Genomic DNA, 17,077 nt, shown 5'->3' on the forward strand with positions numbered 1-17,077 from the left:
CTATCCTGGTGTTTGTTAATACCCAACTCAGAGGCTGTCCCTCCAATAAGGATTGCAAATGGGTGGGTCCCTGCTGGTACAGACAAGCTTGGAGGGTGGCACTGTTTTGTTTCTTTTTCTTTGTCGACAGCTGAAGAAACCAATAAGAAGATGGGGGGATAGTGGTGGGTTGTTCAGCCCCCCAACGCCACCGACCAATGGTAGATGCAGAAATCATCACCTTGAAGACTGGAGTCATAAAGGTGTATTGTTGTGAAGCTTGGTAGGATTGTGTTGTATTGTGTGTACGGCACCTGTGCTATGTTACCTGGCATTGTGTGTGGTGAAATGGTGCAGTATTGCCTCGTATTCTGTACTGTGCAACAGAAGAATTTTGCATGGTGTCTGCCGTGCAGCAGCTTTGCCTGTTGTTCAGCCATGCAACGTTACAGGGTGCAAGTTATGCAGCACCGAATTGTTATCACATAGTTTACCCAGCCATGCAGTGTAGCATTGTGCTGGACAATACAGATACCAGCGAGGCAGTCATGCATTACTTTGTAACATTGTTTTGTGCTATGGTATTGCATCATATGTCACAGCCATGTAGGGTGACCAGACACCAAGTGAAAAAATCAGGACGGGGTGGGCGGCAATAGGCACCTATATAAGAAAAAGCCCCCCAAAATCAAGACTGTCCCTATAAAATCGGGACATGTGGTCACCGTACAGCCATGCAATATTGCACAGTATCTCATGCCAGCATCTGCTAGGCAGCTGTGCAGTACTGTATCATAGTGCATGCTGTGCAATATTTAAGCATATTGTATATTGAACGAGATGTAGTATGTCATGTGGACAGCAGAAGCAGAGACAGAAAGGGGAGTCTTGGCTGTAAAAAATATTTGGGAGATAAATCTTGTTAAAGCCGTCTACAAAATTAGGCCCTGTCCTTGGGCTTTCAGGGTTGGGTTCAGCTTTACCACTGAGTCCGTGACCTGGGGGGTTGCGGGGGAGAGCTGCACAGTTGTTATGCTTATAAGAAGCACGTGGTATTGGCCTGTGTTCCCCAGTGCCATGCTGGAGCCTCCACATTTGACAAAATGTGCAGAATTTTAAAAAATTGTGCACAGAATTTTTAATTTTTTGGCACAGAATGCCCTCAGGAGTAAGTAGCGAACATCTGACTGCCCTGGGATTCAAGAGGCCATCAACACTATAGGAAATGGAACCAGTATCCACACATCTTTGCAACGTGTCAGGAGCCTGTTAGTTACATTTCAGAATTAAACAGAACAGATCTAAAAGATCGGGTTTGTTACTGTCAATGTATTTTATATCAAACAGTTTTAGAGGTGTCTGTTCTGTAGCTTAGGAGGAATTATGGTCAGCCCTTCCAGCTAACTTTATTCCCCTGTTCAAAGTTACTTAGGTTAATTAGTTTCCAGTATTGCAGGGGGATTAATTTGATACTTGCTGTGAAGTTTGAACTCTTCGTTCCTCCTGAGGATTATGGCTGGGAAGCTTTTCCCATTCCCTCTAAAGGAGCCTTGGAAAGTCTGAATTTCCTGATGTGAGCTCCAGATTTTGGCTGCTCCCATAGGGCTGTGTTAAGGTGGCAAATAATACAGAAAGCTTCCACATTTCTATGTATTACCCAGTTGTAGTGCTGGAGGACAGGGACTAGTGAACTAGCAGCAGTGAATGGTCCAGAAAAGGTGTGTCTGGCAGAGATGGGAGGGCTGCCATCCGTAACTTCTGCACAGTGGACACCACTGAGAGGCTGGGTGGAGAAGACAGCATAGAATACACCCAATGGCAACCAGGATCATGTGCAGGCTTTTCACAGACAATGCCTCCAGCCGTCACCTGCACAGATGAACCTCTCTCTCTTTATCCGGCCCACAAATGGCATGCAAAATGGCATTTTGCATTTAGGAACCTTCCTAATTCAACCCTATGCAAGGAACTCTATTGCAGCTCCTGCTATATTATGAATAGAATGTGTTCATTTGTGCATACAGATTACTCTGGTTGAAACAAGCAAGGCTTATAGCAGGTACTATTTATGCCCTAGTATTAAAGCACAAATCTAAGCTGAAGATGGGTAAGCAGGGGTTCTCCTTTAAAACTGCAGCATAGATCTGACCTCCAGAGTGGACAGCAGAATTCCTGAGGTGTGACAGGTAAAGTCTGAACCAGGAAGTATTACACGGGGGGAAATGGGAGAATAGGAAAAGAGACAGGGTGCACTTGTTTGGTTTTGTTTTTTTCAGAATGCAAATAATTGTAGGAATCATATTGCATCAGTCCACATAATTATGCAAAATCTATAAAACAATATTTTTACTAATGTTCTCCGTTAAATTGTTCTCAAATACATTCAGATCCTGTGATTTTCCCCCTTAAAATAAAACAAACAGAACTATGTAGAGAGGCAATTTTTCTTCAACAGTACATATTTTATTTGGTCTGTAAAACCGGCAGACTCTAAAACAAGCAAGACACACCAAGTGAAAGTCCTCAGCCTTTATGAACTTTTTGTTAAAAAAGTCAATCATCTACTCAAATTCAAATGTATGGGTCATTATATGTAACAAAGAGTCACAAATTATTAAACAACATTGTTTTAATTAGGAAATAGTATAAGAAGATATTCTTAGTTTAAAAATTAAAATTCAAGGACAGGAATGTTTAGCTATTCAGATCTAATCCAAATACAGCAGTAGTTGTTACCTGTATTTATAAAGAGCATTATTCCAGTGGATTTAAAGTTATAAAGAGCAAACCAAATGTATTTTTTAAAAAAACATGCAATGGCACTGTTTCTAACAACTGCAATTAATCATTTCACATACATAAAAGCTGAGCTGTCTATATTTCAGATATTTAGTTATTGCCTGTTATAACTGGTACTACTGTAGTTGGCATAGCTGCCTAGCACACACAATATAACACTTAGCTGTTATATATATCTGGCATCAGAGCTGCATATGGATTCCTACATTTCAGTTCAAAATTAGGAACTAAAGACGTGAATGCTGTTTTTTCTTTTTTTAAGCTTAGGTGAAGTACCAATGGGAGAAATGAACACAATCAGGCCACCAGAAGTTTGCTTCTTAGAGATAATAAAAAAAGAGAAGCTATAGTATTATTATAGAATGACTACACAATTTTCTTAACCAAATTTCCTGACATAATTCTACCAAAACTCAAAATTCCAGTTAAGATTTTCGTTTTCATGTTCAGTCCATAAGGCATGTTCTGAACAAAAAATTCTTAAGCTTCTGAGTATGGTCCAGGAAAAGACACCAGTGGAAACTTTGCATTGTATCACTTCCAAGAGTATACACTGTACACTAATAGGATTTCAGCAAAATCTCTAAAGAAAAGGTGTTACTGAAGGCTTCGCTAAAAACCTTCTTGCTTAAAAAGTTTTTCTCAGATCAGATGAATAGTTACGCCCTCTCTATCCTTCTAGACTGGAATACAACCCCCTTTAAAAAATAACTTTCAATTTGCAAGAATTGGGCCCTCTTGACAGAATTTTTCCTGTGTATACATTCTATGTTTGACTGCATATACAAACAAAAAAAGAACATTAAATTATCTCTAATATTAACAATATTCATATTAAAACACCAAATGAAAGCTATATTGAGAAGAATTCTATAAACAAACAGCAGGGAGGTGATATCTAAAACCGCTCCTTTGGTTCACTAAATTTTCTCCTTTTCGGCAGTGCATCTTGACTAGAGGAGAGTTCATACTGATGAACCTACCAAGAGAAAACACAGACTGTATTTCAGTTCCCTGCTTTTCATAAACCATGGCTCTTTCAGTTGTGTTAGGTATCTTAACGTGGAAAAAGAACTTCATAACAAGACTCAACTATATGAAACGTAAAGCGGTGCAAAGAATATCCAATCCTTACAATGACATTTGTGCTCACAATTGTAAAGCTTGAGATAATATTTTGATAATAATCAGTTAAAATACAAGAACTTTCTCATGCACTATTGAAAGGAGGTTAAAAATTATTTATGATCTAAGGGCAAAGGCTTCTTTGTGACGCTGCTTCAAAAGCAAGTAAAATTTTCTCAGAAGTTCCACTTTAACATCTAAAGTTAAGTAGGTAGTGCACGTCATCAACCTGTCAAGACACAGGGTTTGATTCTGATTACACTTACATTAGTTTTCACTCATTTAGCTCCACTGACCTAAGTAAACCAGAAGTAACTCCACTGAAGTATAAAATAAGACCAGAATTTGGCCCTCAGTCTTTACTTAACTTGCTGTGTTCTTTCTTATCTAAAGTTAGGGCCAGCTCCAGACCCCATAGCACCAAGCGCATGCTTGGGGCAGTATGCCATGGGAGGCGGCAAGCGGCTCCGGTGGACCTCCCGCAGGCGTGCCTGCAGATGGTCCGCTGGTCCCACGGCTCTGGTGGAGCATCCGCAGGCACGCCTGCGGGAGGTCCACTGGAGCCACGGGACCGGTGAGCGGCAGAGCGCCCCCCGTGCCATGCCACCGTGCTTGGGGCGGCGAAGTGGTTGGAGCCAGCCCTGTGTAAAGTAATTATGTTTGTATATCTTTAACCTTAAATAGTAACAATAATGAAAGGTTTATTTTTACAGACAAATACAGAAGTAGTAACTACGTTCTTATTTCCATTTATTATTCTGCATACCCCAAAACAAAAATACTGAATGAGGTTTTGGGGTGGGATTAAAGAATGCTCATTTAAAACTGGTATAATGATAAACAGCATCTTGAAAAATCACCAGGCCTTTTTGCTTTATATTATGTATTTTATTTTCCATTTAGAGATATTCAATGCTTGTCACGATTATGTACAAAATATAACAACAAATCCTTTTGCTTTCTGCATGCAGTTTTAAAACTTACAAGTTTTTCAGACTCAGACCAATTTCTCTTCTGGGTTTCTCTAGAACACTTAGCTACTAAACGATTTTTGCAATGTTCCTGAGCCTGATTTTCACCAACCTTTACAGAAAGAAATTAACTATTAGTGTTAGAAGACGATGCAGACAGCTATAAAGCAGCACACTGTGGATGCTATTGCTGTTCCCTAACCTGTGTTAAAAATTAATGAAGAGCTTTTCAGACTTGGGACAGGGAAGGCATGATTTTCCTCTCTCGACTGTGAATGATGAAAGCTATTTCTTTATCTACTGAGACTGACAGCATTTGTCCCAAAACTTTTATGAGGAAAAGTAATCCATATACAAGAGCTATACAGCGGACCAAGGGTGAAGTGGCCATGCAGGCATATGTATGTACCTCCTGTCAATTGTGGAAAGCGTTTCTATACCAGCCCCATAAGGCCCGAGCAAAAGGCTGCAAGGGACTCTGGCCAGTAAAGGGGCCAAATAATCCATGCTTACATGGATCAAGTGTCCCCCTAAACCTTACAAACTGGTGCAGGGGGCTAAGGATACTATTTCAGCCCATAGGCTCATAGCCACTGAGAGAGGAAGGGCACACGGACCACAGAGCAGGTCTGTACTGCCCCTGGGCTGAGGCTGGCTTGAGGTTTTCACCCCCAAAACTCCTCCTGTTCCATTTCTGTAAAGCCCAAATACTCAGGCGCCATGTAGGTAGAGTAGACTTTTAAAAAGTTTAGCTACCACACATAAGCATGAATAAGCAAGTAATAATGGATTTTTCAAGATATGTACAAATCACACATCTGTGATTAGAATTCTCGCCCAGTATTTTATAAGAGATATGAAACAATACACTGGATTAAGTTCTCGTCTACCATAGGTCCACTGCAGTACATGGAATTAGGCTGGCAGAGAACATGGCCAAGCAAAGAATACAAATAAATCCTCATGAATCCCTCTGAAATTATACAATTAAAAACCAAACACGGAAATAATTTTTAGAAATAGACATTAACTTTTTGCCATTAGGAATACAAAAGTGTTGTTCATATTCCTAACATAAAAAGAGCTAAATAAACCCAAACAAACTCTGAAGTGAATCCTGGTCCCAAAGAAGTCAATGGGACCAGAATTTCAATCCTGGACTGTAAATTGTATTTAAGCACGTGATTTCATTCTGTATTTGTAATAGAGAGTTGTTATTTTTCTTTTCTTTTTTTTTCTAAAAGGATACTAACTGTGTTGATCTGAAATATTTTTCCACTTCTTGTCCTGCCCTCTGACACATCAAGTTCAGATGCCTTAACTGCTAACTGATCAACCTAAAATGGAAAATTAGCATTATTTCAAAATAAGAATTCTTTTAGGATTAAGAGGCAAATTAGGACACAAAGGGCGCAATCCTGCAAGATGCCAACTGCCTGTTTGCCCCAATCCATCACAGTACTTAAGCACAAGTAGTCCTATTGAAAGCATGTGCGTAAGTAAGTACCAGTGCCTGAATTAGTGCAATTGTTTTCAGTTATAGTCAGTCACTGGCTATTACCAAGGGGTCAATTTGCATTTGAGCCTCAAGGATCTGTAATAAAAGTACTTCTGTTCTGTTTACATGTTACTACTCTCAGGGCTGGTCCGCACTAGGGGACTGGATCGATCTAAGATACGCAACTTCAGCTACGTGAATAGCGTAGCTGAAGTCGAAGTATCTTAGATCGAGTTACCTACCGTCCTCACGGCGCGGGATCAACGTCCACGGCTCCCCTTGTCGACTCCGCTACCGCCGTTTGCGTTGGAGGAGTTCCGGAGTCAACAGGAGCGCGTTCGGGGATCAATATATCGTGTCTAGATGAGACGCGATATATCGATCCCCGAGAAATCAATTGCTACTCGCCAATACAGCCAGTAGTGAAGACGTACCCTCAGTGTTGTTTTCAGAGAGTATAATAAGAATGGTCATTATACCAATAAGCAGATTTACCTTAGGCTTCCATCAAGATCTAAAAGCAGAGATTTCTACCGAAGCTAAATGACTATTATGGATGTCACAATTTTATTAAATTAAAGCCAAATAAAACAGAAATTTTGCCAGATGGTTCTAAGTGGTTGTTGATGGGAGTTCCCAGCCTGGATATTCCTTTTGGTAGTGTTTCCTTGAGTCCATCTCCTAGTATAAAGAGTTGGAGGGTGTTATATTGATAGTAGAATATCACTAGATTTGTATATGTTTTATAATTAAAATATATACCATCTTTGGAATGTTGCCAGGCTGGACCTTTTGCTTAGCAAGAGAAACTTGAAATCAGCCACAAATACTTTCATATTTAAAGATTTGACTACTGCAATTCTTTACTTGCAAATGCAACCAGTAAATAGGTTTGTCAGTGTTAAAAAAAAGACATTTCTAGAGGGAAGAGTCTTTATTAATGATGCATTATGATGATGGAACTCCATTTCTTTTCTGCTCATATCGCCCAGTGTCAGAAATGTTAAAACTGAAGAAACAGCTGTTTGCTATTGCTTTTAATTGATTTTTTAGAATTTTGAATATTTGAGTCATTTTATTGTTAAACATCTTGTTCAGGACAAAATATACATGCATTTTATTGTTAATTATAGCTATAGCATACAATAACTTTATGTATAGAGTCCCTTGTACAATAATTAATTGCTCAAGAGGCCTCAACATTCAAAATGTTAGTTTGAATAATAAAGAAATTTCACAAACCCCTAGGAAAAAGTATTTTAAGAGTAAGACTGGAAGAGAATATACCTAGCTTTTATACCTGAGAATTAGAAACGGGTTTATTCTGGCTTTCTTCAGACCTCATAAGTTCATTTTCTTCACCACTTAAATTTAATTCTGTGAAAGATTTGTTAAAACAAGTTCTAATATTAAATTAACAGCATTTTTACATTTTCGTTTTCAGACATCAGGGTGATATGCATCTAATAAATGTGACAGCCAGGATAGCCATACACTTGGAAAAGGCTCTATTCTCCCATCTGTGCATGGAAGTAACTATTAACATTAGTGGGAATTCCTGTGCCTTCTGTCTTTAGCTCACTGGGCCTCATTCTCATTTACACGAAAGCCCCTTTACACTGACAGTAAAGGGGCATTAGTATAAATGAGACTCAGGCCCACTATATCCTGTTATTGCAAACAGGAAAATAAAGAGACATTTATTTCTATGCAACACAGATTTATATAAAATGCCCTTAGAATCTGTGGGCTTGATTCTGCAGACTTGTAAGTAGTCCTTACTAACTGTCCCAAAGAATTCACTCACATTAATAAGGACTAACTGAGAGATTACACATTACACATCAGGTACTGGATCTTCTTGCAGTCATACTGTTGAAAACTGATGACCAGAGCTGACTAATTTCTGAACTGATTTTATGATTAAAATAATAGGAGTACTTGTGGCACCTTAGAGACTAACAAATTTATTTCAGCATAAGCTTTCGTGGGCTACAGCTCACTTCTTCAGATGCATAGAATGGAACACACAGACAGGAGATATTTATACATACAGAGAACATGAAAAGGTGGAAGTACGCATACCAACTGTAAGAGTCCAATCAATTGAGATGAGCTATCAGCAGGAGAAAAAAAAACTTTGACGTAGTAATCGAGATGACCCATAGAAGATGTGAGGAGAACTTAACATAGATATATGCCATCATGTGCCAGCAATGCCCCTCTGCCATGTACATTGGTCAAACCGGACAGTGGTCAAACCAATCCTGCTGGAAAGGTATAACAAGTGGGGTTCCGCAGGGGTCTGTTTTGGGACCGGTTCTGTTCAATATCTTCATCAACGATTTAGATGTTGGCATAGAAAGTACACTTATTAAGTTTGCGGACGATACCAAACTGGGAGGGATTGCAACTGCTTTGGAGGACAGGGTCAAAATTCAAAATGATCTGGACAAATTGGAGAAATGGTCTGAGGTAAACAGGATGAAGTTCAATAAAGATAAATGCAAAGTGCTCCACCTAGGAAGGAACAAACAGTTTCACACATACAGAATGGGAAGAGACTGTCTAGGAAAGAGTATGGCAGAAAGAGATCTAGGGGTCATAGTAGACCACAAGCTTAATATGAGTCAACAGTGTGATACTGTTGCAAAAAAAGCAAACATGATTCTGGGATGCATTAACAGGTGTGTTGTAAACAAGACCCGAGAAGTCATTCTTCCGCTTTACTCTGCGCTGGTTAGGCCTCAACTGGAGTATTGTGTCCAGTTCTGGGCACCGCATTTCAAGAAAGATGTGGAGAAATTGGAGAGGGTCCAGAGAAGAGCAACAAGAATGATTAAAGGTCTTGAGAACATGACCTATGAAGGAAGGCTGAAGGAATTGGGTTTGTTTAGTTTGGAAAAGAGAAGACTGAGAGGGGACCTGATAGCAGTTTTCAGTATCTAAAAGGGTGTCATCAGGAGGAGGGAGAAAACTTGTTCACCTTAGCCTCCAATGATAGAACAAGAAGCAATGGGCTTAAACTGCAGCAAGGGAGATTTAGGTTGGACATTAGGAAAAAGTTCCTAACTGTCAGGGTAGTTAAACACTGGAATAAATTGCCTAGGGAGGTTGTGGAATCTCCATCTCTGGAGATATTTAAGAGTAGGTTAGATAAAAGACGGTTACTCACCTTTGTAACTGTTGTTCTTCGAGATGTGTTGCTCATATCCATTCCAGTTAGGTGTGTGCGCCACGCGTGCACATTCGTCTGAAAACTTTTACCCTAGCAACTCAGTGGGCCGGCAGGTCGCCCCCTAGAGCGTCGTCATGGTGCTCGATATATACCCCTGCCGGCCCACCCGCTCCTCAGTTCCTTCTTGCCGGCTACTCCGACAGTGGGGAAGGAGGGCGGGTGTGGAATGGATATGAGCAACACATCTCGAAGAACAATAGTTACAAAGGTGAGTAACCGTCTTTTCTTCTTCGAGTGATTGCTCATATCCATTCCAGTTAGGTGAATCCCAAGCCTTACGTAGGTGGTGGGGTCGGAGTGAAATGTGACAGAATGAAAACTGCTGAGCCAGAGGCTACATCATCTCTTGACTGTTGAACCAGGGCATACTGCGAAGCAAAGGTATGGACCGAGGACCAATGGAGCTGCACGACAGATCTCGTGGGTAAGAACACGAGCCAGCAAGGCGGCAGATGAAGCCTGAGCCCTGGTAGAATGCATGGATGTGGCTTGGGGAAATATGAGCCAAATCATAACAAGTGCGGATGTACGCCATCACCCAAGATGAGATCCTCTGAGAGGAAAACAAGCAAGCCTTCCCTTTGGTCTGCTACCGTGACAGAGCTGGGGCACCTTACGAAATGGTTCTGTCAGCGCAAGATAAATGCGAGCACTCTACAGATGTCCAGGGAGTGCAATTGTTGCGCCCATTGCGTTGAGCTGTGGGTAACATGAAAGGCCGAAACCACCTTAGGGAGGAAAGCCGGGTGTGGTCATAACTGCACCTTGTCTTTGTGAAACCTAGTGTACGGCGGAACCACCGTAAGAGCTCTGAGCTCGGAGACTCGTCTGGCCAATGTAACAGCTACGAGGAAAGTTGTCGTCCAAGACAGGTATAGCAGAGGGCCGGACGCGAACGGCTCGAATGGGGGAGACATAAGTCTGGTTAAAACTAGGTTGAGGTCCCGGGTTGGGGCTGGGCGGCGCACCCAAGAGTGCAAGTGCTCCAAGCCCTTGAGGGACCTCGAACCCATAGAGTGTGAGAACACGGAACGTCCACCTTAGCCTGGCTGGAAGGTAGAGATGGCTGCCAAGTGTACCCGCAGCGATGAAACCGCCAGGTCCTGCCGCTGAAGGCCAGAGGCAGGTCAAATAGAGGGGATCGAGACCTCAGTAGGAGCAAGATCGAGCGTATTGCACCTGTAGAAGAAACGCGTCCACTCAGCCAGGTACGTTGACCAGGTGGAAGGCTTCCTGCCACCCCGGCTCAGTTACGCAGCAGCCACACCGTGAGGCCAAGAGGCTGCAGGTTCGGGTGACGAAGCCTGTCGTGGCCCTGAGTGATGAGGTCTGGGTGGGGTGGCAGGGTAATTGGGTTGGTTATTGACAGGCCGAGCAACGTGGTATATCAGTGCTGCCTGGACCACGCTGGAGTGATCATGATGATGCGCGCTCTGCCCCTGCGGAGTTTGAGTAGGACCTAATGAACCAGTGGGAAGGCATAAAGGAGTTGGCCTTTCCACGGCATCAGGAATGCGTCCAAGATCGATCCTGAGGAGAGACCTTGGAAGGAGCAGAACATCTGGCATTTTCTGCTCTCGCGGTGAGCGAACAGGTCTATGTGAGGAAAAATTTCCACTTCCGGAAAGCAGAACGCCTCACATGGGGCAGAGTGACCACTCGTAAGACAGGAAAGACCTGCTGAGTCAAAGCGCCAAGGCGTTCCGAACGCCTGGGAGAAAGGACGTCACCAGCTCCATCGAGAGGGCCATGCAAGAGTCCCAGAAATGGATGGCCTCCTGACAAAAGGGGGGGAGGATCATGTCCCTCCCTGGTTATTTATGAAGCACATGGCCGTTGTGTTGGCTGTAAACACCGAGATACCACGGCCTTGCAGCTGCCGCTGGAACCCCTGGCACGCCAGGAGGACTACTCTCATTTTTGGGGCACTGATGTGGAATGCCAGCTCCCGAGAAGACCAAAGGCCTTAAGCTTGGAGGTGACCATGAGCACTCGAGCAGAGAGATGATGCGTCCGTCGTCAGGGGCAGTGAGGGCTGGGGCGGATGGAACCGCATCCCTGCCCCCACCAGGGAGGGAGTTAGCCACCACTCTAGGGAGCCTAAGGTGCTCGAGGGAACGGTGACTACCATGACCATTGGTTCCCTGTCCAGGCAGTACGCCGAGGTGAGCCGGACTTGGAGAGGACGGACGCGGAGCTTGTCGTGTTTGGTTACAAACTTGCGGGCAGCCATGGAGCCAGGAGACTGAGACAAGTACGAGCCGAGGTCGTTGGGAAAGTGTGCAGACCTCGGATGATTGTTGCCATCGCCTAAAACCGCGGCTGTGGTAAGCAGCTCCGGCTAGATCGGAGACCAGGATAGCCCCTAGGAAGTCCAACCTCTCCGTGGAAACCAGAGTGGATTGCTCTATAGTAATCATCAGGCCAAGACCTGTGAATAAGACCGTGACGATGACCACGTGCTGAGTGGTTTGTGTCTCGGAGTCTCCTTGGATAAGCGAATCGTCCAGATATGGAAAACGCATATCCAACATCAGCGAAGGTAGGCGGCGACTATGGCCATACACTTCGACAATACCCGTGGGGCTGTAGAAAGGCCAAACAGCAGGACCGTAAACCAGAAGTACTGACGGTTGGCTAGAAAGCGGAGGTATCTCCTGTGCGGAGGGAAGATGGCAATGTGAAAGTATGCGTCCTTCATATCGAGGGCGGCATAGCAGTCCCCAGGAGGCAAGGATGGGATAATGGTTCCCAGGGATACCATGCGGAACTCCAACCTTATCCTAAACTGGTTGAGACTGCGCAGGACTAAGAAGGTCTGAGACCTCCGTTCGAGTGGGGGACTAGGGCATAACGGGAGTAAAACCCCTTGCCCCTTTCATCTGTCGGTGTCTGCACCTCTTGTACAAGGAAATGCTTGTGAGAGGGGTCCCTGAAGGGGGACAGGGTTGGAACAAATTAGAGGTGGTATCCATGCTCCACCGTGCGCAGGACCCAGCGATCTGAAATTAACTGGGGCCATGCCAGGAGAAAGCGGAATTGGGATCCCGGCCTGTGACTGGTACACCGCCCTCAGGTGCACCTTGGAAGGTTCGTCTTTGGTCCCAGTGGTAATTGCGAGGGACCTTGACCTTGGCTCTTTAGGGGTCCTGACGTTTGTCTGCAACCACCTTGGCCTCGCCTTTTGCCAAAGTCCTGTCTCTGGCTAGGCACAGAGTATGGCGGCTGGGGACAGAAAGGCCTGAGTTTGGTCGCTGGCATATTCATGCTGAGAGAGCGCATTAGGACCCTGTTGTCCATCAGGCTTCGCAGCCTAGGGCTGTCTTTGCCGCGAAGAGGCCTTTACCAACAAAGGGAAAGGCCTGAATGGCATACTGCAGCTCCGGCCGGAGGTTTGAAACCTGAAGCCATGAGATGCACCTCATGGCGACACCAAAGCCAGAGTCCTGGCTGCTGAGTCTGCTGCGTCCAACGAGGCCTGGAGGGACGCTCTGGGTACCTTTTTCCCCCGTCCTCCAAGACGGCAGCAAACTCTTGACGGGAGTTTTGAGGGAAAAACTCCATAAACTAAACTACCTTCACCCAGGTGCTATAATTATAGCAGCTAAGCAAGGCTTGTTGCTTTGCTACCCAGAGCTGCAGGGCCTCTGCAGAGCACACCTGGCGGCCAAGTAGGTTCATTCGCCAAGCCTCCTTCGGTTTCGGGGCTGGCGCCCGCTGGCCATACCAATACCTCTCCTTAACAGACTGAAAGACTAGTGAGCAGAGAGGAGAGCGGACAGACGAGTAGTCGTACCCCTTAGAGGGCACCATACCGGGTCCTCTACCTCTGGGACCTTCTCCACCTCAGGTTGTCGGGGGGCGTATCAGAATCGTGGTCCTGAGCATAAGATCTGCGCATGTGGGATGACACGGATGCGTGTCTGGATGGCCATGGAGGTACTAAAAAAAGGCATGGGCAGAGTCTGTGACTCTATCTGACCTTGCCCAACTTGGCACCGGGGACCGGCACCGGTACCTGGAACGAGATCCAGACCTGCAACCAGAACGGTGCTGGGAGGTCGACCAAGATCTCGAGGCTCGGGGAGAGGCTACGGGAGTCACGGTACCTGTCTCGGTGCCGGGAGTCGGAACGGTGCCGATAGTAGCGGGTCGGCGAACAGGATACCGACCGGTGCGGCGAGTGCGACCAGTACCGATGAGGAAAACAGCACCGGGACTGCAAGTGGTATCGGGCATGCCAACAGGACCTGGAGCGTCTGCGGGACCGTGATCATGAACGGTGCCGCTCTGCTGTGCTAACAGAGGACGGTTATATGAAGAGACTGTATTACCCGCACCGGCGGTGCCGGGGTCAGGCAGCATCGACTCTGTCATGGCAATGAGATCCCTCGCCGTTGGTAATGTCTCCGGCGTGGAGGGAACAGCAGGCTCAACCACGGCGCGTGCCGGGGAGCTGTCAGGCACCAGATTCGACGGCCCTTGTGGGACCGGGATCGACGGTGCCGACGTCGTCGGTGCCTCAGCAGGTGTCGGTGCCGGGCGAGCCGACTTAGACGAGCTCTCTGGCTGCGGTGCCGTTGGCACGGAAGCAGCAGGAGCAGGGGGCTCAACCACGGTGCGTGCCGGGGAGCCGTCAGGCACCAGCGGGAATTGTAGGCTTTCTCGAGCTCGGAGGAAGGGAGCGGTGCCGAGTCGACTTTGGTGCCGGCGACGGCCGGTGCCGAAAGGCCTTGGTAGTACCGGCAGGGTCCGGTGCCGAGGAGGCGTGTCTGCCAGCCGCTTGATCATCGCTCGGTGCCAAAGGTGGAGGGGTAAGTGAAAGTCCCGCTCCTTCTTGTTCTCGGCTTAAAAGCCTTGCAAATGGGGCACTTAGCTGTCAAGTGTGATTCCCTGAGGCACTTCAAACAGGAGTCATGTGGATCTCCCGTCGGCATCGGCTTCTGGCATGCCGAGCCCATTTTAAAACCCGGTGAGCCGTGCATGGGCTCCGGCACCGGGTGCAGGGAAGGGGCTACTTCCTGAACCCCGCTAACTATTACTAAACTAACTATGTTAGCAAAGAAAAAACGTATAACTATACAAATATATATATATATAAAAGGATTATAATGTAACTATATACGAGAACTACGAGTAGCTAGGGAAGTGGAGGTCAGCTAAGCCGCGCTCCACTGTTCCAACGACCGACACGGGCGGTAAGAAGGAACTGAGGAGCAGGTGGGCCGGCAGGGGTATATATCGAGCACCATGACGGCGCCACTCTAGGGGGCGACCTGCCGGCCCACTGAGTTGCTAGGGTAAAAGTTTTCCGACAAATGTGCACGCGCGGCGCACACACCTACCTGGAATGGATATGAGCAATCACTCGAAGAAGAAATGTCTATTAGGGATGGTCTAGACAGTATTTGGTCCTGCCATGAGGGCAGGGGACTGGACTCGATGACCTCTCGAGGTCCCTTCCAGTCCTAGAGTCTATGAGTCTCTACGCAAAAGAATAAATGGACACAAATCTGACATCAGGAATCATAACATTCAAAAACCAGTGGGAGAACACTTCAACCTCTCTAACCACTCAGTGACAGACTTTAAGGTGGCAATTTTGCAACAAAAAAACTTCAAAAACAGATTCCAGAGAGAGAGTGTTGAACTTGAATATGCAAATTAGATACAATTAATTTAGGTTTAAACAGAGACTGGGAATGGTTAGGTCATTACACTAATTTAATCTATTTCCCTATGTTAAGTTCTCCTCACACCTTCTATGGCTCATCTCGATTATCACTTCAAAGGTTTTTTTTTTTCTCCTGCTGATGACAGCTCATCTCAATTGATTGGACTCTTACAGTTGGTAGGCGTACTTCCACCTTTTCATGTTCTCTGTATGTATAAATATCTCCTGTCTGTGTGTTCCATTCTATGCATCCGAAGAAGTGAGATGTAGCCCACGAAAGCTTACGCTGAAATAAATGTTAGTCTCTAAACAGAAATCGATTTTAAGACCCCTTAAAATCGATTTTAAGTGCCTTGTAGTGTGGACGGGTACAGCGTTAAATCAATTTAACGCTGTTTAAATCGATTTAACGCTGTAGTGTGGACCTGGCCTAAGGTGCCACAAGTACTCCTATTCTTTTTGCGGATACAGACTAATATGGCTGCTACTCTGAAACCTATGATTAAAATGTTAGAGCTAAACCCTGCTCCTATCGACTGAAAAGGAAGCAAGATTTGGCGCTTATGCTATGTGCCAAGAATTCTGCACTACAAATTTGCAATAACAGGTAGTTGTCTGTTTTACTTCTGTAATGTTTCAGGAGAAAGTATTTTTTTAGATAAAATCTCAAGTGATGTAGTACTTTTCTATTCTAAATATTAAACCTATTTTAACTGAAAAGATATAAATAGAGCCCAGCAAAAATTCAGAACAGAAAAAATGAAAAGCGTATTTGACAAATAGCATGCAAAAACTTTGTAACATAAACCAGTGACCTAAAAGAAAGGCATAGCAAATATATTACCAGTATTGTTGTGGGTTGAGCTAAACCTTGTTATAATCAGGGCATAACCACCAACTTTAGTCCAGGTGGCTGAAACAACAGCAGTAACACCCAAAACACAGGCAAATGGAAAACAATTGAGTAGAAGCTGAATCACGTGGCCTAAGGCGTTTCAAATGTAAGGACTCAGGTTTTGATTGGTGGAACTCTTTTTCCTCGAGAGACAGACACCCAAAAGTAGCAAGAAAGTCAAGCAGACAGTACAGAAGTGCTGGTAATGTGGCCCTAAGAGAAAGCTATGAGAAAAATCTTTTGGCGCAGAGTGCTGGCTGGAAAGGCAAGCTTTGAACAGAAAGAAAAGGAATTGTCTCCTGCTGTTTAATTCCTACTGAGTTCAGAGAAACAGGACTTTATGTATAATGTTTGTAAATAAACAAGATTGTATAAAGAAAATCTGGGGCTCTATAATCAATTTCTTCTCCTAATGGAAACAACATATAGGGCTCTGAACTTTGGCTATCTTGTGGATCAAAAGGGATAACAGTGTGTGTAAAACTGAGTGTAGTACTATATGTTACATAGTCTACTTCTCATTTCAGCAACATAGGAACCAGGTGGCAAGAGCTGAGCTGTCCTGAACTGTATACTTATTACCTCCAACTTTTACAGATGTATTTGCATTTTTCTGAACTTTCATTTTATTATCTGCCACAAAATCTTCCTATATAAAAAAAGAAAAAGAAAGAAGATACAATATAAAATGTAAAAGTATTCTCAATGGAATAAAAATAATCATATAAAAACATTAAACTGAACTAATTAGATTTTGCCCTAAACTGCTAGGACGATGACCCGGGTCTTCAATCATGGCATTGTGTAATTATTAACACAAAACCTTAGCTTAGTGATCAGGACACCCACCATCCACCCAAAATCCTAAAACGTGTAAATAGGAAGTTAAGGAACATTC

At 44.5% G+C, this 17,077-nt stretch overlaps 1 protein-coding gene across 1 annotated transcript in view; it reads right to left on the reverse strand.

Moving 5' to 3' along the window:
• Positions 1–3,661: 3,661 nt before the first annotated feature.
• HORMAD1 (HORMA domain containing 1) overlaps positions 3,662–17,077 on the reverse strand; it is a 30,609-nt gene continuing 17,193 nt past the window's right edge. The window contains exons 10-14 of the mRNA XM_030542076.1: positions 16,762–16,828; positions 7,673–7,749; positions 6,128–6,211; positions 4,888–4,986; positions 3,662–3,757 (exon numbers count right to left, since the gene is read on the reverse strand). Of these exons, the coding sequence (XP_030397936.1) occupies positions 3,677–3,757; positions 4,888–4,986; positions 6,128–6,211; positions 7,673–7,749; positions 16,762–16,828 (408 nt within the window). The 3' untranslated portion in view covers positions 3,662–3,676. The remainder of the gene's footprint in view (positions 3,758–4,887; positions 4,987–6,127; positions 6,212–7,672; positions 7,750–16,761; positions 16,829–17,077) is intronic.

Source organism: Gopherus evgoodei, chromosome 24, assembly GCF_007399415.2.
Source record: "Gopherus evgoodei ecotype Sinaloan lineage chromosome 24, rGopEvg1_v1.p, whole genome shotgun sequence".
NCBI lineage: Eukaryota > Metazoa > Chordata > Testudines > Testudinidae > Gopherus > Gopherus evgoodei.